At 55.2% G+C, this 21,757-nt stretch overlaps 2 protein-coding genes across 4 annotated transcripts; one reads left to right on the forward strand and one right to left on the reverse strand.

Annotated features, from left to right (window-relative positions):
• Positions 1-584: 584 nt before the first annotated feature.
• Positions 585-3,612, reverse strand: EDF1 (endothelial differentiation related factor 1; the record flags this gene model as incomplete). 3 transcript variants are annotated; one of them, XM_079544762.1, is made up of 5 exons in its annotated part: positions 585-1,149; positions 1,707-1,800; positions 2,476-2,573; positions 3,301-3,352; positions 3,535-3,612. In XM_079544762.1, 5 exons carry the CDS (start codon positions 3,610-3,612, stop codon positions 1,088-1,090), a joined length of 384 nt encoding a protein of 127 aa, XP_079400888.1. In that variant the 3' UTR covers positions 585-1,087. The 3 variants fall into 3 exon arrangements, with proteins under 3 accessions (XP_079400888.1, XP_079400887.1, XP_079400886.1); XM_079544761.1 differs by having other exon boundaries at positions 2,467-2,573; XM_079544760.1 differs by having other exon boundaries at positions 2,413-2,573.
• A 2,210-nt stretch (positions 3,613-5,822) lies between these two features.
• TRAF2 (TNF receptor associated factor 2) lies at positions 5,823-20,931 on the forward strand (the record flags this gene model as incomplete). The annotated part of the gene is made up of 10 exons (XM_079544758.1): positions 5,823-6,010; positions 6,456-6,534; positions 6,909-7,007; positions 13,417-13,578; positions 15,632-15,706; positions 16,462-16,536; positions 17,221-17,580; positions 18,350-18,527; positions 20,026-20,174; positions 20,713-20,931. The coding sequence occupies 10 exons, from the start codon at positions 5,823-5,825 to the stop codon at positions 20,929-20,931; spliced, it is 1,584 nt and encodes a 527-aa protein (XP_079400884.1).
• Positions 20,932-21,757: the final 826 nt, after the last annotated feature.

Here is a 21,757-nt window from a genome sequence, read left to right on the forward strand (position 1 = left end):
TGCAAGGAGGCAAGCCTGCTCTCCTAAAACTCCCAGTGCTTGGCTGAAGGGAACACGGCATGCCACTGTTGTGGTTTGCAGCAGAAGCCTGCCTTTCCTCTCGTCCTGCTGCAGACAACTCTCCCTTCAGCTCTTTTCCACTTAGGACATGCCACAGAGTCCCATCAAGCACAGGTATTAAAGCTCCACCCCTGCTCCCACTCTGGCAGTGCACAACAGGAAGGTTAACAAGGACATAAGGAGGGCTTTGGCTTCACATGAATGCCCCATTACCTCTGCATCAGCCTTGATTTGTGCAATGCCAGAGACTCCACTCAGCTCTGCACAAGATAAAAACAGTATTGATTTCATCTCTGGGCTGTAAGCCAAAGCTGCAGTGCTAATAGGCAGGGGAAGAAGCAGAGCAGTGAAGATGCTGTGACAACATCAGCTGTTACCCTGCACGCTTCAGGTGGATCCGTAATGCTCCCAGAAGAGCCAGGGTGCTAAGAGCACCAGTAACATCCAACCACAAACATTTACAGCCAGCTGGTAAACACAAAGCAACCACCTGAAGGGTGCAACGGAAGGGTATCAAACTTTATTATAGATCTCTTTAAAACAGGCTGGAAGGAACAAAAATGTCATTGCAATGCAGTGACTTAGTCATCATTTCAAATGCGGACACTGATCAAACCCCAACTCTCCCAAGTTATTTATAATATATCCCACCCTTCCCCAAAACTGCTCCAATCAAATGATCACATTTCAGACAACCCCAAGTGTCTTAACATGAGCTGCTTCTAAACACCAAGACGTACATGTTTTCTGGCAAATCAGATGCAGTTATTTTTTTTGGAGGGGGAGTGGGAAGAGGGAAGAGGTTTAGTTCATCAATCTCTGAAAAGGAGGAAGGAAAAAACAAAATCAGGACAATCGCTTCTTTAAGGTTGCCTTTTTACAGCAGGTACAGATTCTGCAGATTTCCCCCCCAAAGCAAGTCTGAAACCCTCTTGTTCAGCTTGGCAATACGAAGAGAGATTCCGGTGGCTAAGGAGAACCAGCCAGACGAGATCAGTCTGAGCAAACTGATTTCGAGGCTTTGTTGTCATTTCCCTTTGGGGCCAGTTTCGAGGGGTTTTCCAATATCCTTCCCACGCAGTTTAAGGCCTGCAGTAAGACAGAGGAGACAACCATCAGCTGTTGTGCACTCGATCATTCACAGCTTTACAATCTTTGCTACAAAGGAAGAGAGTGTCCAGAAAAGAAGGCAAGGAAATCAAATTCATATTTCAGCTCATAGGAGCGTGAGAAGTTACCAGAAAGGCTCCGGTTTGCTCATGTATTGACTGTGTTTCTAAAAAATGGTATCTGAACAGGAGCAGCACAGCAACATCAACACTAGAGGATGCAAGATACTCTCCTGAGTTAACATGAGACCTTCAAGCACCACAGCATATCATGAATTTTTAGAGGGGCCATATACCATGTGTGGTATGTCCCAAGGGCTCATATCTGCACATAATATTGGAGAGCAAAGGGGAATAAGAGCTTTGCATTCTTGTTTCAGTCAGCAGATACAAGCTTTTTATCAGCACACAGCTTAATGACACCACAGCCTCAATAACCTCCAGTCAGGAGCAGGTGCTAACATGGAAGTATGAATAATTTAAAAGCACTGTTAGACACTGGAAGCACTGTTTGTGAAGCCTACTTTCTCAACTTACCAATGGCTCTTTCAATCTTGCCCATAACCTGGTTATTGGGGATTGCTCTTCCTGATTCGTAGTCAGCAATGACTTGTGGTTTTTCATTGATTTTCTAAAAAGAGATTATATGCCTCAAACATTGGCTCCATACAAAGTAAACACTCAGAACCAAACTCCCAATACTCACACAGATAAGTAACAGCCTCTAATTGTGCCAGAGGATAATTAGATTAGGATCAGAGGACACAGCACCTACTTCTAGGCTTGCAGTGCAGTCAGTCGATCACCTCCCTCCACAAACTGGGTGTCACAGTGATAGTGACACATCCTGGACAGACTTCTCTGAGCATCTCAGGAGCAAAACCACCAAGTACTAAAGCTCGTTAGTAAAGCAATGAGCTTCTGAACACGGTATCAGGCACAGAGAGTAGACACAAAACTCACTGGTGCTCAGCCCATGGGAAGAGGAGCAGGGAGAAGCCTCCAGCTCATCGGCAGTGACACTGCCTGGGCTCTAAGCAGATGTTCAAAGGCTGCAGGAATGATCCCCTAAGCCTATACAACTAATTCTCCTGGAGATTAGACATCAGAGATGTTATGTTCACCAAACTTCATAGCACCCATGTGGAAACAGGAGATAAGTCTAACTTCAGCTGCCTCGAGGTGACTGTATTCATCTCCAGACTGTGAGAGCAGAGGCCAGAGGGTGCTGGGCAATACTTACTGTGGCCAAGTCCTTCTGTGTCATGCCCTTGCTCTGCCGACCCTGCTGGATTACTTTGCCCACCTCTAGGGGAACTCTGTCATGGTGCAGCTCTTCTGTCTCTCGGTCGAGCTTGGCTGTGTTCTTTGTGATGAAGTGTTGTTTGTTTTGGCCTGCTGCCCCTATCATTCAAAGCAAGAACAAAAAAACACAAGAACAAACAAAACAAGGCTCAGAGCTGCACCAAGAGGAATCAAAACACTCAGCTGCCCAGGGAGCTTTCAAGGATTCGTGCCAACATCAGCAGTGACCTCAACAGTATCCTGCCTGCCGAAGGTCAGGGAATGTTATCTCACTCCTGTTAAAGCTGACATCTAAACACAGTCATTCCAAGCCCTCCCTTTTCTTTACTGCAACATCTGAGGCATCATTCCATATATGCAAATTTTTGCTACTACTTGGGGATTTTATGTTCTGATTTCGTTCCGTGCATGCATGTTTTTGCTATGGCACAGGGGGATTTAATATTTGAACTCAGGACTCGTTCGCTTACTTACAGGGCCGCTTCCACCCAAGTTTCTGATGCTATTGAGAAGCAAGCAGTAACAGTGCAGCTTTGCTGTAAGCTGCAGGTTCAGAAGTATGCTGCTTGCCTTGTTACTTAAGCAGAACACCGTGGTCAGTTTGAATCCCTAACGTCAGAGTCTGACGCTCAGCGCCGGGCCGTCCCTGCCGCGTGTGCCTTTACAGCAGCGCGGGGAACAGCTTCACCAGCCAGGAAACGGGGCATTTTAAAGAGCTGCCCCACGTAAGGCGGCGCAGCCACGGGACTTCTCCAGCGTGCGCGATCAGCAGGAGGCACGGCCGCCGCCCGCCCATCTCGGGGATCCCGGGCCGCGCCGTACTCACACTTCTTGGAGGTCTCCACGTCCTCGCCCCGCCGCTGCGCCGCCAGCACCGCCTGCGGGAGCGAAGGGCCGTGCTCAGCCGTCGCCGCTCGGGAGCCACCCGCGGGCAGCCGAGGCCCGGCCCGGCCCCGCCCCGGCCCTTGCATCAGCCGAGCCGCGGCGCCCCCCGGGCCTCGACCGCGCTTCCCTCCGCGCCTCGGCCCCGGCCGGGCCGCCCCGCCGCCGCCCCGCTGACCTGCTTGGACTTGGCCTGGGCCGCGCTGGGGCCCTTCTTGCGCAGCACCGTCACCGTGTCCCAGTCGCTCTCCGCCATGACGCCGCCGCCGCTCGCCCCGCCCCTGCCTCGGTGCCGCGCCCGCCGCTCCGGCAGCGCCGCCCGCTGATTGGGCGCGGGACGGGCCCTGCCGCCCTCCCACCGGCCGCCTCGCTCTCCGATAGGTTTGTGCTCACGCCCGTCAGGGAAGGCGACCTCTCCGGAGCGGGGGGCGGGACTAGGGGCTCCTTGCTGGACTTTGGCAGAACGAGAAATTCCTTGGCAGGTGTGACGCTCTTCCTCTTCATAGGTACGGCGCACTGACAATCAACCTGCCTCCGGCTCTCATTGGCTAGTGTGCGCGGCATGCTGGAGACGGGCGCACACATCTTTGCGTTCTGATAGGCTACTGTAACTGCCAATAAGTCTACGCCAAGAAGCGATTGGTTTAAACCGCGGAGGCTGTCAGGATCGCTGACCAATAGCCGCACCCAGGTGGACGGAACGGTGTTCCGCGTAAGGGTAGCGCATGCGCGAGGCGCCCTGCCAGCGCGTTGAGGCGCTGCAGCTGCCGCCCGTTGCCGGCGCCGTTCCGTTCCGCTTTGTCCCGCGACCTCGGTGCGAAAGCCCGACAGCCGCGGTCCCTTCTGGGCGGCGTCTCACGGCCTTCGTGTAACGCCGTGCCCAGCCGCGGGACACACGTGGCTGTTTGGGCCTCGGCCCTGCAAAGCGGCTTCTGTTGCTCCGGAAGCCTCCGTGCCCGGTGCCCGGATCTCCTCCCCGCTCCCGCTGCGGCCCCGCTGATGTCTGTGGGCGGCGGTGGCGCCCGGGCCTCCATCAGGTCCGCCGCAGCACCCGCGTCGCCCCGCAGCTCCCAGCTCACACCAGAGCTGCACGCGGGTTCCGAGGGCCCGGCTCGGGCATCGTCGATCTGCCCCGCCCGGCTGCGGCCGAGCGGGATTCCCCAGCCCTGAGCGAATTCCCCTCGGGGTGAGAACGAGACCCGGTGCCCTGCCCGCACCGCGGGGCAGCGGAGCCGCGCCCCCAGCTCCGGGCCTTCGGGCCGGCCGCGGCTTCCCGCGGGGTGCAGGCGGGGCACCGCCGCGGGGCTGGGCGCTGCGGAGGCGGCTGCTGCGTGAGCTCCGGCAGCGCCGAGTTCCCCTGCAGAAAGCACCTCGGCGTGACCTCACCGCCACGCGGCGGGCGCTCGTGTTTCCCCGTCGCCTCCTGGGACGCGGAAACCCGCTCGGCCTCCGGCTGCCGCCGCGCCGTGTCGGTGCGGGGCCGCGAGCCATGGCGCTGTGCGTGCAGGTAGGGCTGCGCTCGCTGCTGGGACTCGCCTGGGCGGTGCGGAGCCGCGGTGAGGGGGTAGCGGGGTGGGCGCGGGACGGCGGCTGAGCCGGGAGGCTCCTGGGTGCGGCGTAGGGGCTGTGGGGCGGTGCCGGCCGCTGCTGTCCCCAGGGAGCCCGGTCCTGGCGCGGTGCTGCCCGGGCCCAGGGGACAGTGCCGAGAACCTGGGCAGTGGGGTGCAGGTGTAGGGTGGGGCCGGGGTTGGGTGACAGCGGGGAGGGGGGGCAGGTGACTGCAGGGGTGACACGCAGCGGGGCAGCGTGGGGGGGCGACTTGGGGTGGGAAAGAGGGGAAGGGGGGCAGGGTATCTCCACGGGAGGAGCGGCGGGGTGCGGCCGTACCGGGCGCGGCCGCGCTGCCCCGTCTCCAGCCGCCCGTCGCCACGGGCGCGGCCGTCGCCGGATCCGTTGCCGGGCGGTGGCGCAGTGCGGGGCGGGCCGCGCTCCACGTGTCCGGCGGGCGGGGCCTGCGCGCGTTTCCGGTGCGGGGCGCGGACGGACGGGGCCGGTGAGTACGGCGCCGCCGCCGGGCTGCCCTCGGGGGGCGGGGGCGCGGCGGGGGCTCGGGGCGGGCCGCGGGAGGCGGGCTCTGCCCCGCTCTGCCCCGTGGGAACGCGCTCCGCCCCCCCGCCCGGCCCGGCCGCCTCGGAGATCGCCGCCGCCCTGGAGCGGCCGGGCCGCGGGGCCGGGTCGGCGCCTTCGGGTCGTTCCCCGGAGCTGCCGGCGGCGCGGGGCTCCCGGTCGCGGCGTTCCCTGCGCGGAGCTGCGGGCGCTGAGCCGGGCCGGCTTCGTCCCGTGCCTCGCGGCGCGGTTTGCCGGTGCTCCGCGATAGCGAGGCGTTGCCGTCCTCCAGGTATAACCAAACAGGGAACGTATTTTTATTTCCAGGCTCTGGGTGTACAGCCGGAATTTTTTGTTCCCATGGCAGCAGCAAATTCGACTCCGCCCGGCTCTCTGGACCTGAACCAGCCCGGGTTTGCGAAGGAGATCCTGGGAACGAAACTGGAGGTGAAGTACCTCTGCTCGGACTGCAGGAACATACTGAGGCGGCCCTTCCAGGCTCAGTGCGGGCATCGCTACTGCTCCTATTGCTTGAAGAAAATTATAAGGTAAATTTGTGCCTTCGGCCTTAAAGTGAAGGCTTAGGAGCGAGCGGAGGAGATGAAGGAGCTGAAGGACCATCGAGGGAAGGAGCTGTGTGTAACCTCTGAGGTTCAGCGTCAGGGATGTGTGATGTCCGATGTGCCTTTATTTGTCTGCGGGCTCCCTCCGTTTGCTCCTGGACTGATGGGTGCCTTTTGTGCCCAAACGTGAGGCGCACGGTTCAGAGGATTCGCTTCTCTTCCCTCTCACTGTTGCCTTCGAGTGGAGCTGAGGAGAGCAGTGACTCACAAGGCGAATAAAAAGCCCCTAATAGCAGAAATGGGCACCCAAACTACAGCTGAGCAGAGGCTCGGCAGATTGTCTAAAGGATAAGGAAATCACTGTACTAAGTTATTAGAAGCCAATTATACCATAAATTGGGTGTTTGATTATTGTTTTTGTGTCTGCTAGTTCTGGGCCTCAAAAGTGTGCAAGCTGCATTCAAGAAGGAATATATGAAGAAGGAGTTTCTATTTTGGAAACCAGCTCTGTAAGTAAAAGTGGAAAAGAAAAAAATCCCTGTTGTTAATGCTGCTTGTAGCTTTCCTTTAAAACACAAGACTTTTGGGATCCTTGCGCTCTTTGGAAGCGTTCTGTTGAGCAGTGAGAGTTACAATTAGTGAGGTGAACTCCCCAACTGGTAAAATCCAGGTCATGGGAATATAGCAATGACCTACTTAAGTATGATAATAAAGATCTGTTTGCCATTAGCACGCCTCTGAGGATGTGGCAACTGGCACGGGGAGGAGTCCTTTCTTTATTTGTTTTACATTTTTGTTAGGAATGGTTAACGAAGAATGGAGAGGCCAGACCGTGTTTGTACCCCTCAGTGATTTCTGTGCTTTTCTACCTTTTCCACTGCAGGCTTTCCCAGACAACGCAGCTCGCCGGGAGGTGGAAAGTCTGCCTGCAGTCTGTATTAACGAGGGCTGCACGTGGAAGGGGACTATTAAGGAATATGAGGTAAATCTCGGAGGAGGGCTTTTGGGATCTGCACACTCTTTCTTTCCTCTGTGTGCCGACAGGAGAGGTTTGGGGGGGTTTGCTTTCTTCTGAAGCTGGCAGTGATGGTGGGAGCTTTCACCTCTGCTTCGCTGTAAGCAAAGCCCTCTGGGAGCTGCAGAGATTTCCTCACGGAGCCGGGTTTGTGCATCCTGCTGAGGGCATGGGTTGAACTGGAAGAGTTTGCTTATCATCTCAGGCTCTGAATTCTTCACTTCCACAACGAGAACCACTTGTTCTACCTCTAATTGCTTTCTGCGCAAAGAGATGAGGAAACTGTCAAGGAACTGTGCCTTACAGCGAGATTGTTGTTAAGTTTGCTGTGCTGTGTGAACCTGCAGTCTGTTACTGAGCTGTGAGCTTGGAGCAGGCAGCCTGGCCATCCGCAGTCTTGTTTCCAGCCAGCTGCAGGGCCAAGTAGCTCCTGCAGAAAAAGGGCAGGGGGTTTGGGTGTCATTTGCTGGCTCAGCACACGCCGCCCCAAATAGCTCCGTGCCACCAGGATGTTTTCTGCTCATCTTTAGAAAGGTTTTCATCTGCCCTTCCTGCTCCAGGCCTTTGGACTTTAGCATGCATACGGCTACTATTATTCACGCAAAGTGTTCTGGGGACTGCAGTGAGCCACTTGCTTCCCTGTGCCTTCCTACAGGTCAGCTCTGCTGTGCAGAAAGCATCGTTAAACTCTGTTGGCAGTTGGGAGCCATGTTTGCCCACCTGTGAAGTTGTGCTGCTCCTGAAGGATCGTATTGTCATCCATAATGGAATGGATGAACCATTATGCAAAGGGCCCCAAATAAAAGTAATAAACCTTCTTTCCCCCAGCACTGTCCCTAGATAGAGGCTGTTGCCTGGTTGTTCACCAGGCTGAGATGCGTATCAGGAAGGAGTTTCAGCTGTGGATTCTCTTGGCAATGCCACTGCAGGATGGCATGAAGAGGCAGCGTGGCTCTGAGCTCCTGCCCACAGCTGTGCTGCTGCTGTGCTTCCCTGCCCTCCTGCCTGGAGCTTCCAGCTTCTTTGCACTGGCACATTCTGAAAGATAAGTGGGTATAGGATGCTAAAAGCTTCTCCTGCTTCAAACCTCTTCTTCTTAGATCTCTAAGTAGTACGTGGTGTGGATGCATGTGCCTGGACAAATCTGAAGTTAAAAGCTTGATGCCAATACAGCACAGATCGCCGAGGAACCTCACTGCAGAGTGCAGTGTTTTGCTGAGATTCGTGACCCAAGCTGTTGTGCTGGTGTGTGTGCAGGCCTTGTCGCATGCTGTGGTTGTGCTGGTGACCTGCTCCGTATGGCACGCAGGTCTCATGCTTGCTGCAGTGCTCTGAATGCCAATTGCAGTGAACAAGCTTATCTCCATCAGCCTGAACCAAATGAGGTTTGTCAGCAGCTTACCGTACTCATGTCAGGGTGCTGTTGCTGAGGGCTCTTTTGAACTCTTTCTCCTGGATTAAAGAAGTCCTGATAAATGGCTCCTGCAGGGCTCAGCACAAGTTGTCACGTGCCAAAGATCCACTCAGTGTGTCTGAGAAGCCTCTCGGGGCAGCAGGCTGCCCAGCAATGGATCTCCCTTCCCTTGGGTGCATGCTGTGGCGCTTTGGGTTCTTGTGCACGGCTTCCAGAGCTCCTGGAGTGATGAGGTGCTGGGAGGCAATGCGTGGGGCTGAGGGCCCACGTGAGGGAAGGAGAGGCGGGCTGAGTGTTAAGCCAGTGCTCTGTGCGTGTGTTTGGCTGTCAGCAGTGCCCCTCGGGCTCATAGCTCAGTGTGATGGTGGTGGCACAGCTCAGCTCTGCAGTTTGCCCTCTGCTGTTGCGTTGCAGGCAGCAGTGTGTGCCGGCGTGCGTAACGTCCTGCGGCAGCAGTGCTCCTGTGATGGAAAGTCCCTTGCTGTGCTATTTCCGACAGGACATGGAAAGTCCCTCCAAGCTAATTCATTGTTTGCTCATTTAAGACTTGTGCAGTGTTGATAATGAGAGGCTGATTTGGCTGCTCTCCACTTAGAAATCAAGAGATACCGTCACTTCTGGTTTGCTAAAGTTATCAGGGCACGAGTGAGAAAAAAATGTCCTGCAGCTGCACAGCTCTACAAAAAAACAAGGACAAAGTTAAGCTCAGTTTTGCTTTCTGTTCAAGCCCCTGATCACATCTCACAGGGACGTGCAGAACCGAAAGAGTGAAATCTGCTCAGACATGACTTGCAGTTCTGCTTAAAGTTGTGCAAAGCGTACAGAATGTGTAAGCACTTAGAACATGCCTGGGTTATAAATGCATTTTTCTGACTGTTGGATGCAGTTGTAAATATTTAGCGGCGTTCAGCTGAAGTGTTTTGTGGTGGGGCTGGCGGGGGTTTTCCTTTTAATCTGCACCCCCTTTTCAGATGTAGGTTTCCTGATAATTGGTCTGAATGTGCGTACAGGAAGGCGAGCTGTGGGCAGGGGCCTTTAGGTGCAGGCGGAAAATCTGAGCAGGGGCAGAGAAACTAAAACAATCCCCTGAGAGCAAAAGAAAAGACTAAGAAAGCATGTCCCGTGGTGTCCAGGAACTTGGGGGAGCAATGCAAATATGGGCTGGGTCTGCCCAACAAGTTCTGAAGGGGAGCTCTGTTTTAAGCTTAATCGTGATGGCAGTATTTAAGCTGATTTGCTTCAGCCATGCTGATAACCTGTCCTAATCCAAGTCAGAGAGGGCACTTTGGTTCTGCGTGATCCTTCTGCCCTGGGCTCTGCAGCAGTGTGGGAGGTGGTGAGGCATCCCCACTGCCCTCTGTGTAGAAAGAGCTGCTCCTCTCCAGGATGTGGTTGGGACCCTGTGCAGTGCTTCACTACTGGGTGGCATCAGCTGTGTCCCTGAGAGTGCCCTGGTAGCTCTTGGTGGTGGCTTTCAGCCTCAGGCTGTGGTTTGGAGCAGAGCTGCTGGTCTTGGAAATACTCACCTGGTTCCTATTGCCTCTGAAATGTGCTGCTGGATATTTTATAGCAGCACCACCAGCATAGATGCAGCTTTCTTAGAGTTGTGGCAAGAGCACTTGATGACTCTGTACCCAAGCAACCAGAGTTCCTTATAGAATCAGAGATTGGAAGATTTTGGCTCCAGGTTGCAACATGGGGTTCAGTGTATTTTGCAGGTGGCTGATGAGGATCAGATTGCTTCTTCCCAGGAGGACCCATGTGCTGCAGTACCCCATGGCAGCACGTAGGGGTGTCCAGAAGGGCCTCCTGTTGCAGCAGAAGGGACGAGATGTGCCTTTGCTCACAGGAGCTGAAGCCCACAAACAGTGCCTGCCTGTGGGGAGCAGCAGTGGCTGGCAGCTCCATCCAGGCTGTGCGGTGGGAGGTGAGCATGGGGAGCACCAGGCACGTGGGAGGAGCTGGAAAGCCCCGCCAGCCACCATGTGCTCACAGCACACTGCTGGGAGCTGCTCAGCCTCATTGCGGTGGCCCACCTTGTTCGAGGCTTAGCTCGAGCCTTTGAAGACCAAGAGCTGCACCTGGCTGACTTGAAGCCGGGAGGGAGTGATGCGTCCCATTAAAGCCTGTGTGAAAACCCTTAGAAGCCTCTATGCACGGCTGTTGGCATTTTGGGGCAGCACTTCACTGCCAGCTAAGAATTCCTTGGATTCCAGAGATCAGGCGACTGCCAGAGCCCGAATCACGCACACCCTTCTTTAAAAGATAAAGAGATTCTGTCAGCTCTTTGCACAAAGCAAAGCGAGAGGGCTTGAGCCTCTCACCACTGGTTTGCCTTTTCCATTTTGTGAAATCTGCCCTTCTCCACATGCCTGTGTAGTTCTTGGCCTCGAGTTGCAGCCACCCTTCTGCTGGGCACAGCCTCAGCTGAGGGCACAGCGCAGCCTGCCCTGCCCTGCCTCTGCATCCATCGCCTTTGCTGCGTGCTTGGTGTCACTGAGGTTTCAGCCAGGTGCTCATTTTGGTGCAGGAGATCCAGCTGTGTGCTGCTGGAGCGATGCTGCTTGGAGCGATGGTGTGCGACCTGTTGGCGTGGCTGGGCTGTGCTGGGTGAGGAGATGTTGTCTTGGGCAGCACATAAAGAGGTTGCTCTGAAAGTAATGCCTCCTCTGTGTTTCCATGGAAGCTGCAACAAAGACAGTGAGCACAGTAAAGCTGTTTGGTGGATCGAATTCTCAGCTACAAAATGCTGTTTTCCAGCGATGTAGTCACTACATCAGCTCTCTGCATTTTCGTCAGTGATGAACAAACCCACACCAGCAGAGGTGACCACTGCCGCTGTCACCACTGCTGAAATGCACCACCACCCCTCGCTGTGCTCACATCCCCTCTTTGGTCTCCATCAGTGTTCACAAGCATCAATGAATGGCACTCACTGCCATTTTTTCTGCACGGGGGAATTCAATTCCACGTTTGCTCCATACACACTCCCATGTCATGCACCATTCTGTCACACAGCAACACAACGGGATGTTGATGGGAAGGTTTGGCCTCTGCTGCCATCCCACCAATGTCTGTTTCTGGTGTTGTGAGCCAACACCATAAAACAGAAGGCAGTACTTTCAGAGCAGCCCCTGCAAAGTACATAATATAGGTAATGTGAGTAACAAAGCATTTTAATTTTTAATATATTTGTCATTAAAACATAAAAAAGAGAGCAACAAAGCCATGCCATGGGCTGGATGCGCCCTGTCAGAGGAGGGGAGAGCTCTGCAGAGCAGCGGAGCCCTGAGGGCTGCTTGGGGTGTTGGGTGGTGTGCATGGAACAGGGTAGGCTTTCCTGCTGCTGGCGCCTGGCAGGGTTTGGCTGTCAGGATCACGCAGCAGTGGTGAGTTCAGATGTGTGCTATGAAACGTGCAGTGCTGGGCAGGACAGCGTGATAGGGCTGTGTGCCCAGTGGCAGCTTGTTCTGAGGCCCTGACCTTGGTTGATGCGGGCAGCACCTCTTGGGGCTTGGCCAAGTGGCTGCTTGGTAACTGGGAGCTGGCCGTGTTGTTATCTCTGTTTGCAGTTCCTTTGAACCTCCTTCTTATCGAGCAGCAGTTTACCACAACTCATTAGAGCCCGCTATGGTAACGCTGAATCTCCTTGGCAGGCAGGTTTGGTTGTCTGTGCGGATGGAGCAGCTCCCACCCAGCAGGAGCTCGGGCTGCTCCAACTGAGAGCTGAGTCCTCCTGGCAAAACCCATCCTCTGGGCTGGTGGGGATTGCGAAAGAAGAAACTGGGGAAAGCATCCTTGGATGCCCCACGGCGTTGTGTTACTCAAGCAGTAGGAAAGGCAGAGTCCATCCCAGGAAATGGTAGACCTGCTGCTGCTGCTTTCAGTGTTTCTCGTGGTGCTGGCCCTGCCCAGACCCCACTGCTGCCCCTTGAGCTGCTTCGTTGTCAGAAACACCGCCTCGAATTCTTTCTACCTCTGGATACCAAATCAATCATCTGTCTCATCGGTCCTAAAGGCTGATTAATAAAACCATAGAAAGCAGAAGTTCTGCAGCAGAGGTCCTCATTTTGCAAGCAGAATTGGGGGAGGCCCTGTGGAAGCCATAACATCACCTCTGCCAACTTTGGTGCTGCACTCCAGCAAGCACCGTGCGGGCAGCCATGGTTTCCATGTCCTGGGTGCGCCCGGCCGCAGCTCTGAGCAGTGAGTGGTGGCTGATCTGCACACCAGCTGTAGGTTCAGCAGTTTTTGAGGCTGAATTAGTTCTGCTGCGCTGTCTGGGCTGGCAGTGCCACAGCTCTGGCCATCCTCTGTATGCCAGTCCCCTTCCAGCAGTTTCTCCTCTGCTTTCCTGCAAGTTTTCCTTCCTCTTAGCTGCTCCGTCCTTGCTGCCACCCCCTTTGGCTTTGTGCACGTCTTGCTGTTTCCATGCTCGGAGCACTTTCCCGGAGCAGCCTGCACTCCTGGGATGCTGTGTGGAGCACTGCAGGGTGCAGCCTGGCCTATGCTGTGTGCAGATAACCAGGGGCTCGCAGCAAAGTGCTGCTGGCTGTTCTCAGCTGCCTGCTTCGTGCCCAGCATTGTGGCGTGCTGATGGATTTCCCAATACAACTGAGAAACCTTCTTGGAATAGAGGTGCATTTGTGCCATGTTTGGAGCAGGGCATCTGGGGGCAAGGACGCATCCTGTTCCACCACCACGACGTGGGGTTGGTGACTTTCAGCAGCAGTTCGAGTTCAGCAGAGCTTTTGATACCTGGAGCAGCAGTCGGCTTAAACTGCAGTTTTCCTTTTTGTTTCATTTACGCAGGCCCAGCAAAGCAGCTCCTCCTGGCATTCCTTAGCAGATGATCATTCCGGCTCTGGGGTCAGCTGCTGTTGCTAAGCCCAGCTTCTCTGCCCTGTGTGTGTCTGCTTTCCTGTCTGGCTGTACTGAACTGTGCTGCTCTCCCTGTCACAGAGCTGCCATGAGGGGAACTGCCCGTTCCTGCTGATTGAGTGCCAGGCATGCAGGGCTGTGATCCCTCTGAATGAGAAGGAGCGCCACTCTGAGCGGGAGTGCCCCGAGAGAACCCTCAACTGCAAATACTGCAAATCACTTTTCTACTTCCCAGATATTAAGGTACGAGAGTCATATCCTGCGCACCGCAGGCTGCTGCGGGACTGGAGGTGAGGGGAGGAGTGCTGTGCTGCAGTGGTTGTCCGTGAGCGTGGGGCTGTCCTGGCCCTGGGAGGCTGCTGGAGGCCGCTTTCCCAGCCGCTCAGCTCCTGCAGAATTGCCTGTCCTTGCAGGGTGCAGCCGATGCGCTTTGTTTTTAGGGAGGGAGGTCGATCTGTGAGATCAGCCGAGGGCTTTGGTGCTGTTGAGCAGGAAGGAGGAGGTGTTGGTGTGGAGGCTGAGTTCTGCCCATGTTTGTTTTTCTCCTGCTGCAAGCAGCTGAGCCACTGCAGTTGGTGCTGAGGTAGCAGAGGACGGTCTGACTTGGGCTGTGCTCTTCCAGCTCGGCTCTAATTCCTTTATTGCTGTCTCCTCCCTCCTCCCGCATCTAACTCTGAACTAGTTCACAGCAGGAGAGTGACTCGCTCTTACCTGGCACAGTGGCATCAGTGGTTTTCCAGTGCTGCTTGCAGCTGGTGCCAGGCATCAGAGCTGCCTGTGTGCAGCTGTGGGTTTGGGAGAGCTGTGGCAGGGGGATTGCCTCATCCCTGGGTGCTGCAGCTCAGGCTCGTGTGCCTCCCCCAGCTGCTGGGCAGGGTGAGTTTCGGCAGACGGCATTCCTGTGTGATGCAGCACCCACACAGAGTGGGCAGGGACAGAAGTAGGGGTTCTGGAGGAGCCCTGCACTGTTGATACTCAAATGTCCTATGAAGCAGGAGGTTTGGGTCTGTGCCGGTCGGAGCTCACGTTGCTGAGCGGCACTTTGGAGCCATGCAGAGCTGTTTGCAGCACTTTGGCTGTGAGCTCAGCAACCATCGCAGGGCTGTGTGTTGTGGGGAGCTGCCAGCACAGAGAGGAGCACTGCCAGGTGGGAGGCTGCAAACGACTGCGCGGTGATTTCACACATCACTGTTGGTGCAGAAGTGCAAAATCCCCTCTTTCAAGTGGCTGTATCTGCAGTGGCTCCTGCTTCAGCCAGAGTGCAGCATCTGTTGCTGTGCCAGCACTCTGTGGGTCGTGAGGAAGTTGTTGTCTGATGCTGTAGAACCAGAGAGCAGGAGCAGCTGGAGGAAAGGGCTCAGCCCCTCTGCAGGCTGCCTCTGCCTTCCTCTGCCCACCAACGGAACCAGGGGGTGACTGTTCAGGGACAGCACTGTGAGCCTTTGGCTCTGCCTGCTCATCTCAAGTATGAAAAGGAGAGAGTTCCCAGCATGCCAAGCCTGAGCCATTGTGGGTTTCACTTTCCAGTTTGTGATGTAAGAGAACAGCTTGCACGTGTCCCCCCTCCTGGAGGCGGTGACTTGTTTTAATACAGGTAAACGTGAGCAGGTTTTCAAGGCATCTGGTTTCAGACAGCTGCTTTGTAAATATGTCATCATTTTTTTCTGCTACTGCCAGAAGGGTGTTGTTAAACACGCTGCTCTTCTAGCCTCAGTTCCGATCTGCCCGTTAATGGAATTTGCATTGGTGGAAGCTCACGTAAGCTCGGACAGAAAAGCGAGAGGTGATTTCTGGATCCCTCGTTACAGAAGCCAAATATGGGTTGTTCCAGTGGGCTGTGCACAAGGAGATGGGTTGGAGCTGTGTGGAAGCAGCACGGGGCACAGCAGTGCTCCAGCAGTGCCCATGGAGCAGTGTGTGCTGCGGGCAGAGCGTGGCACTGCTGTGATCCTTGTCATGACATGTGATACATGGGGTGCTTTAAAATGATTTCCCTTTCTGGCTGAAAAATGCATTTCTGTTGAGCTGATCCCAAAAACTTACAGCTGTGACCTTGCTGAGATGCTGCCCCAGTGCGCCTTTCTGTGCAGAGCCGTGCGTGGAGCTTCCTCTTGGTTATTCATCAAAGCTGTTATCTCTTTTTTTTTCCTTTAAATTTTATAGCAGCTCTTTAAATGGAGGCTGAGGCTCGCTCAGCTGCGTACGCACCCTAAGCGCTGGCAGCCTGGAGATCACAGAGCTGAGCCAGCACAGAGAGTTCTGAGCACACCAAAGCTTCCTGTCTGTTCTTTTACAGGCTCACGATGAGGTCTGCCCAAAATTTCCACTGACTTGTGATGGCTGCGGGAAGAAGAAGATCCCCAGAGAGAAGGTATGCGGCTGCCGGGGGGCAGCAGAGCTGGGGGGAGCTGAGACCATCCAGGAGCAGAGTGGGGGAGCAGGGAGGTGGCAGCCCGCTGTGCACATGTGGCTTTTCCGTGAGGCTGAGCACAGTGGTGGGAAATCAGAGACGAGGATGTTTCCTTGTCAAAAGGATGGGGAAACATCCAGCATAAGGAGGGACTTTGTGCTGTGAGCTCTGGGCGTGCTGGAGCCCAGCAATGGGCTCATAGGCTCACACTGCTGGGATTCCGGTGGCTGCTCCGTCCATCGGCTGCTGCTCGGATCTCTCCCCTGCAGTGTGGGACTGAGCAACCTGGGGCTGCGCCTGGAAGCTTTTCAGAAAGTGGTTTAAAACTGTTTTGACATCTGTTGCAGCAGACGTGGGTGTTCAGTGGGCTGCTCACAACAGACCACTGATAGCTGACAGTGGGAGGCATGGCAGAAACAAGATAGCAGCGTGCCAGTGCTGCTTGGCACCGGTCACACGCTGCCTGGGAATCCAGACGAGCCATCTCAGAGGCGGTGGGTTATTGGCACTGCTTGCAGAGCTCCAGCCTTGGCCTCCGTGCTTCAGGGCAGCCGCCAGCTGTGAGCAGGCTGAGGTGCAGCGCGGCTGCCAGCGACCAGCATTGGTTTGAGGCTGTTCTTCCGTTTGTCTTTGGGTTCCCAGACCTGCAGTGAGCTGGAGAGGGAGTGGCCTGTGTGACATAAGACCTGTTTAACGTTATCTTCTTTCTCTTCTAGTTTCAGGACCACGTGAAGAATTGTGGCAAATGTAAAGTGCCTTGCAGATTCGAGGTTGTCGGCTGTGCTGAGATGGTAAGGGTGCTCTTGTCTGTCTTGTTTTCAGTTCCAGTGTTAGCTATGAGCTGCAGATGGCTGTAGCCCGACCTGTTGCAGGTGCGGGTGCTCAGCTATTACTGCAGAGTGGTGTTTTAGACCCTTTGTAAATGCCACTTGACATTATCTACTGCCCAGATTTGGGGTACCAGAGAATGAGCAATGCAGAAGGGCATTTTGAGACCTGCACCAAATGCTTTGAGGCTCCAAGTGGTTACAGTGCTGGCAGCATGGACCTGGGCATCCCACAGCTTGTTGCACTGCTGGAGCTTGGGCAGGGCAGTATTTGTATGTGATGTGGTTTTCTTGGCTCCTACTGGTGATGTCAGCGTAAATCCCTTCTCAGGAGGATTATGTGAGGCTTTGTCCTTTGGTGCTGTTAAGTCAGTCTGACAGAGCCCTTCTGCAAAGGGCTGGAGGAGGGCAGGATAGGACAGTGTGTGCAGCTGAGGGAACATTAAGCATCCGTTACTGCTTATGATCACAGCTTTTCTGTAATAAAACAAAAACACCAACAAAATCCACGTTTTTTAAACCATTTTTCTTTGATTTTTTTTTCCTTTTATAATTTGAAGCTAACATTGTGGCCTCGAGAAGAGGACATTTTTCTGTGGATGGTGACAGCTTGAGCTTGCTGAATGGGATATATTTCTCTTCATGTAGGTGGAAAATGAAAAGCTACCAGAACACGAAAGCAAGTGTCTGGCAGAGCATCTATACATGCTGCTGAGTTTTGTGCTCAGCCTCAAGAGTGGATCCGCAGGCCTGAAGCACCTTCCTGCCCTTCCCTCATCACAGAGCGGCTCCCCGCTGCTGGCAGCAAACTCCCTGTGCCCAGAGTCGGAGCTCTTCAAGTCCCTGGAGCTCTTGGGAAGGTGCGACGCCCTGGAGAAGAAAACAGTGACCTTTGAGAACATTGTCTGCGTGCTCAATAGAGAGGTGGAAAGGGTGTCTCTGACAGCAGAAGCGTACAGCCGGCAGCACCGATTAGACCAGGAGCAGATCGAGACGCTGAGTAACAAGGTGTGCAGTGCCTGGGCTCCCTGCGCTGAGCAGAGCCTTCTGCCAGCTCCCTTCCGTGTTGTTAGCAGAGCTCCACCTGCATCCCGTCTCTCCCTAAATCTGAAGATAGCACTAAGATACCATTTGTGACTGTGCCCAACCTGGAGAGCTTCCCGGAAAAGATGGGAATTGAATTGACCTGAAGCAAATGCTGTAGGGTCTCTTAGTAATTAAGTGAGGTGAAGTCCTCCAGCTGGACAGGGAGGAGCTGGCGTTGCACTCAATCTCTTTGCATTCCCAGCCACTCGTGGCAGAAGTGTGATGGCGGGGGCTCAGCCTGAGAGCAGGAGCTCTCCCAGCTCTGTGCTCCAGCACGGTGCCCTTACATTGGGGCCCTGGGAATTGTGGGCTTGTAGTTTCTGTGCTCTCTCAGTGTAGGATCTGCCAATGCAGACGTAACCCTGCTGCCTCACAGTGACAAACTTGGTTGGCTGTGTACAGGTCCTCCTGTTTCTCAATCTGCTTTTGTCGCAAAGGTGACTTTCGTTGTTTTCCCCCAACCTCACCCCTTGTTCTGCAACACCGCAGAAGTGCTCACGGGGGGAGGTTTTCCGTTCTCAGCAGGCGGGTTTCGGCTCAGACACTGAGTTGTGTTTGTGTGTGTTCTCCAGAACGAGGGGGTTCCAAAGGAGGTGGTGGTGGATTGCCTTACACTCCTGCACTTTTAGCCCTGGCCCTTTGCTCGCTGCGGTGTGTCTGACCAGGCTGCGCCGTCTGTCGCACTGAGCAGGTCCGGCAGCTGGAAAGGAGCATTGGGCTGAAAGACCTGGCCATGGCTGAGATGGAGGAGAAGATCCGCAACATGGAGGCTTCCACCTACGATGGCGTTTTCATCTGGAAGATAACAGAGTTTGCCAGGAAGCGCCAGGAGGCGATCACAGGCCGCTCTCCTGCGATCTTCTCTCCAGGTTACTGCCCCAAAATAGAAAAAGCCTTTTTGTTCCTCATCTGGCTGTGGGGTTTTAATGGTGGCCTTGGCGTGTGGAATGCGTGGCCGCCCTGTTGCGCTTCTGGTCTTCTCTCTTTCCCAGGGAAATCTGAGCCATCTTCCGGTTTGTTTTGTGTTCATAAGGAGGATTGGGCTGAATGGAAGCGCTCTGCTGGAGGAGGTGCTTCCTGCATTGTAGAGGACGTTTTAATTTCTCAGTGGAAGATGCAGCTGTCTTGGCTTGGGAATTGCTCTTCACGGCACTTTCTAAAACTGGCCAGAGCTGCGTGTGAGCCGGGGGCACAGATGCTGCACTGCTTCCTGGTGTAATGAAAAACCAGATCGTTGCTGGGCCAGGAAATAAAAGCAGTGGCACTTTTAAAACTACTGTTAACTGTCTCCTGGGTGAAGGCTGTCTGGAGTCCTTTTGGTAATGAAAACCTGAAAGCAAAAAGGATTCCCCCTTCTTGAAGAGAACTCAACTGCCACTGAAACTGCATGCAATTAGCATTTCCTTCAAAAAGTCAGTGACAGCTGTGGAAAACCCCTGGTCTCTGTCCTATTCTAGAAAGGCGGCACTTCCTTCCTTCTCAGAGCAACTAGATGGGGTTCAGATCTGTTTGGCTCAGAGATCGGACCTTAACCCCTGCGCCCCATTTCCTGCCCAGCACTCAGGAGTTTATTGACCTCAGCAGCTGCTCAGGCTGCAGTTTTGGGTTAGAGCCCAGAGCGAGGTGGTGGCTCCTGGGCCCTGCTGCTCCCTTGCCATAAAGGAGCTCCCACCGCAGTGCCCTCACTAGGGGACCCAGCTTGTGTCTGAAGCCAAGACCAAGTCAGCTCCTGGAGGGGCATGAGCAGGCAGCTGCAGGGAAGGGAAGATTGCCTCTGCCTGGCACAGCGGGATGTCTGTGCAAGGGGCAGGGCTGTCTTTTCCTTTTGCAAGAGTAGGGTTGCACACCTTTCTTCCTGCAGTAGTTGATTGTGCTGCTTAGATGAGAAGTTTCCATTCCACGTGCTGAGGAACTGGGCTGAGAAGCAAATGCTGTTTGGTTTAGAAAAAAAGTCGTTAGGAGGTGGTTTTCCCTCTTACAAAGCAAAATGGGCAGATGGGTGTTGTTCAGATTGGGAAGGAGCAGAGGGGCTAGGCTGGGAAAGGAAAATGAGTACAATTGTTGGGTTTGTATTAAAATGCAGGAGCAGAGAGCAGATAAAATCCGTTGTAGAGCAAATAGAAGGAAGTTACCGCCCCGTGGCTTTGTCAGGAGGCGGCCGCTGGGCTGCTCTGCTGGGGCCGTGTGGGGCTGCACCCCTCCCTGCAGCTCTGGGGAATGAGGGGTGTTCAGTGTTGCTGTCCCTCCTCCCCCCACTGCCCTGTAAAACCGCAGCCTGGATTCTTCTGGGGTCCCAACTGTAGAGTCTTTGGAGGATGCTTGGTGCCAGGCTTCGTGCTTTCTGACGCACGCTGTGTTTGTTTGCAGCTTTCTACACAAGCAAGTATGGCTACAAGATGTGTCTGCGCGTTTACCTGAATGGGGACGGCACCGGGCGTGGGACCCACCTGTCTCTGTTCTTCGTGGTGATGAAAGGACCCAACGACGCGCTGCTGCGCTGGCCCTTCAACCAGAAGGTGGGTTTGGGTCGGAGCCCCTGCATGGCCTGCGGCCACAGCTGCTCTGGGGCTGAAAGCATCCCATCACGTGGGCAGGAGTTGGGGAACAGCGAGGGCTGCGGGACGGCGTGCTGGAGAGAGCAGAGCTGCCACGGGGCCGACCCGCCTCTGTGCTGTGCTGCCTGCAGATGGTGCTTGCACAGCATCACCTGTTCAGATTGCAGCTCCTGGGCTTTGCGAAACGCCTCAGGCTGAGCGTTCTGCCCTTTTCTTGATGGGATGGGAGCCTTCGGGGACCTAAGCAGATAGCCGTGTGGGAGGCAGGAGCTCCGTGCCTGCTGTAGGATTGCTCAGTCTGTGGCTGTTCTGCCACCCAGGGGTTTCCAGTGACTGGGCTGATGTTCCGTGCTGCCCTGGCTGTGGGTGTCTCTGATCTGTGGACGTGCAGTGTTATATTTCTGTGTGTGTGTTTCACAGCCAAGTGACTGAGCCACCAAGATGGGCTCCTCTGTCCTTTTCCTTCAGCTGCTCTCATGTGTTCTCACACCTCCCACAGGTGACCCTGATGCTCTTGGATCAGAACAACCGGGAGCACATCATCGATGCGTTCCGACCCGACGTGACCTCCTCCTCCTTCCAGCGCCCAGTCACAGAGATGAACATTGCCAGCGGCTGCCCGCTGTTCTGCCCCGTCTCCGTGATGGAAGCCAAGAACTCCTACGTCCGCGATGATGCCATCTTCATTAAAGCCATCGTTGACCTCTCAGGCCTTTAACCCTCTCAGCACGGAGCAGGGAATGCAGAGCCAGCCCTGGGCACTGCCCTGCAGGCAGGTCTCAGAGCAAGGAGGGGCGGAAGCGTGGACCTGGCCCTTCCCCAAAAGGGACCTTCTTACTGCTGAATGGAAACAAGGTGTCTGAGGGGGGCCCTCTTCCCTGGCATCAGAGAGACCTTTCTGGAGAAGACGGGTGGATGCTGGCAGGCTGTGTGGTGCAGGGATTCCTGCAGGGACTCGGTTGTCTGAACCACCGTGCTCCAGTTTCCCAGAGGCAGTGAGCACAGCTCGCCCAGCTGCTTCAGCGCGTGGCCTCAGAGCTCTGGAGAGAGGCAGGGCTTTGGCCCCAGCACTGCAGTCAGGCAGCTGTGTGTCCTGGGAGCAGGGCTGTCCCGAGGAGCACCGCTGGGCCGCGCGCTGCCTCACAGCTGGGAGGCTGCTGTGCTCAGCTGTTGGCGGGGCTGCACTGCGTGCTGCAGGACTGCTGCCTCTACTGTCTGCAGAGAGGAGGCACAGGGGAGCCCTGCGTCCCTGTGACTTTGTTTTTGGTCAGGTGTGCTCAGGGCAGGTTGGGCCGGCAGTGCTGGCTGCCTGGGACATACAGGGCCACAGCAGGGCTGCCTGTGGTGGAAGATGGAAATGCCTGTCCCCTGAAACCTGGGCTCATGTGCTGTAGGGGAGCTGCGTAGCAGCGGACTCTGGCAGTGGCAGGGGCAGTGCTGGCAGCAAGCCTGAGGTGTGCACCCTCATGGTCCTGTGCTTTAACCCTGGTCGTGGGATGGCTGCTGCACTGCGGGCACCCCAACATGCCCCAGCCCCACCGTGC

The sequence above is a fragment of the Tetrao urogallus genome (assembly GCF_951394365.1).
Source record: "Tetrao urogallus genome assembly, chromosome: 19".
NCBI classification, from domain to species: domain Eukaryota; kingdom Metazoa; phylum Chordata; class Aves; order Galliformes; family Phasianidae; genus Tetrao; species Tetrao urogallus.